The sequence below is a fragment of the Pygoscelis adeliae genome, unplaced genomic scaffold, assembly GCF_000699105.1.
Source record: "Pygoscelis adeliae isolate BGI_AS28 unplaced genomic scaffold, ASM69910v1 C10571935, whole genome shotgun sequence".
Taxonomy (NCBI): domain Eukaryota; kingdom Metazoa; phylum Chordata; class Aves; order Sphenisciformes; family Spheniscidae; genus Pygoscelis; species Pygoscelis adeliae.
In genome coordinates this window covers 1-1153 of record NW_008823126.1, presented here as the reverse complement: position 1 = coordinate 1153, position 1153 = coordinate 1, and the positions used below count along the sequence as shown (strand labels likewise).

Below are 1153 nucleotides of genomic sequence, written 5' to 3'. Positions count from 1 at the left end.
AAGTATGTTGAACTGGTCTTGGAAAAGGCGCTGGACAGAGAGGAGCAGGCGGAGGTGGCTTTCAGTCTCATTGCCACAGATGGGGGCTCTCCGCCCAGGAGCGGGACCACCCAAATCCGCATTGTCGTTCTAGATGTCAATGACAACGCTCCGGTTTTCACACAGAAGGTGTACGTTGGGCAGGTTTTGGAAAACGCGCCAGAGGGCTCTGTGGTTCTCAGCGTGGCAGCAAGTGATCGGGATGTGGGAGTTAACGGGGACATCACCTATCAGTTCAGCCAAGCAGTGGGCCAGAGCCCCTCAGCATTCGCAATTGACCCCACGAGCGGTGAAATTAAACTCAGGAAGCCTCTGGACTTTGAGGCGGCAGAGAATCACGAGCTCAGTGTGCGGGCCACAGACGGCGGGGGCCTCTCGGCAATCTGCAAGGTGTTGGTGGAGGTGGTGGACGTGAATGACAATGCACCGGAGCTGGTGGTCAGTTCCTTCAGCAGCCCCCTCCCCGAGAATGCATTACCTGGGACAGTGGTCGCCCTCTTTACTGTCAGGGACCGGGATGCCGGTGCCAACGGGAAGATCTCCTGTGCCCTTGAGGACCAGCTATTGTTCTCCCTGCGGCTGGCCTATAAGAATTACTACGAGCTGGTGACCGTGAGCGCTCTGGACCGGGAGGAGACGGCTCGGTACATCCTCACTGTCACGGCTGCAGACGCAGGGTCACCTCCTCTCACAACGACCCAGACCTTCACGGTGGACGTCTCCGATGTCAACGACAATGCACCTGTCTTCAACCAGACATCGTACACCATGTACGTGCGTGAGAACAATGTCCCCACGGCGCTCGTTGGAGCCGTCAGCGCCTCGGATGCTGATGTGGGGCCCAATGCCAAGGTGACCTATTTCCTGGCCCCAGCCCACTCCGCAGAGCGGCCTCCCTGCTCCTGCATCTCTGTGAACTCTGAGAACGGGCACGTGTTTGTGCTGCGGCCTCTGGACTACGAGCAGGTGAGGCAGATCGAGGTCTTGGTGAGCGCCTCCGATGCGGGGTCACCTCCCCTCAGGGCCAACGTCACTGTCCGCCTTGTCGTGGTGGACGAGAACGACAATGCGCCGCTGGTGCTGCACCCCGCGCAGGACAGCAGCCCGCCCTCCA

General features: G+C 59.8%; 1 protein-coding gene across 1 annotated transcript; it reads left to right on the top strand.

The window, feature by feature from the left end:
• Positions 1-6: 6 nt before the first annotated feature.
• LOC103912169 (protocadherin beta-8-like) lies at positions 7-1141 on the top strand (the record flags this gene model as incomplete). The annotated part of the gene is made up of 1 exon (XM_009328803.1): positions 7-1141. A coding segment is annotated over one exon (1135 nt), but the record flags the coding sequence as incomplete, so codon positions are not given.
• Positions 1142-1153: the final 12 nt, after the last annotated feature.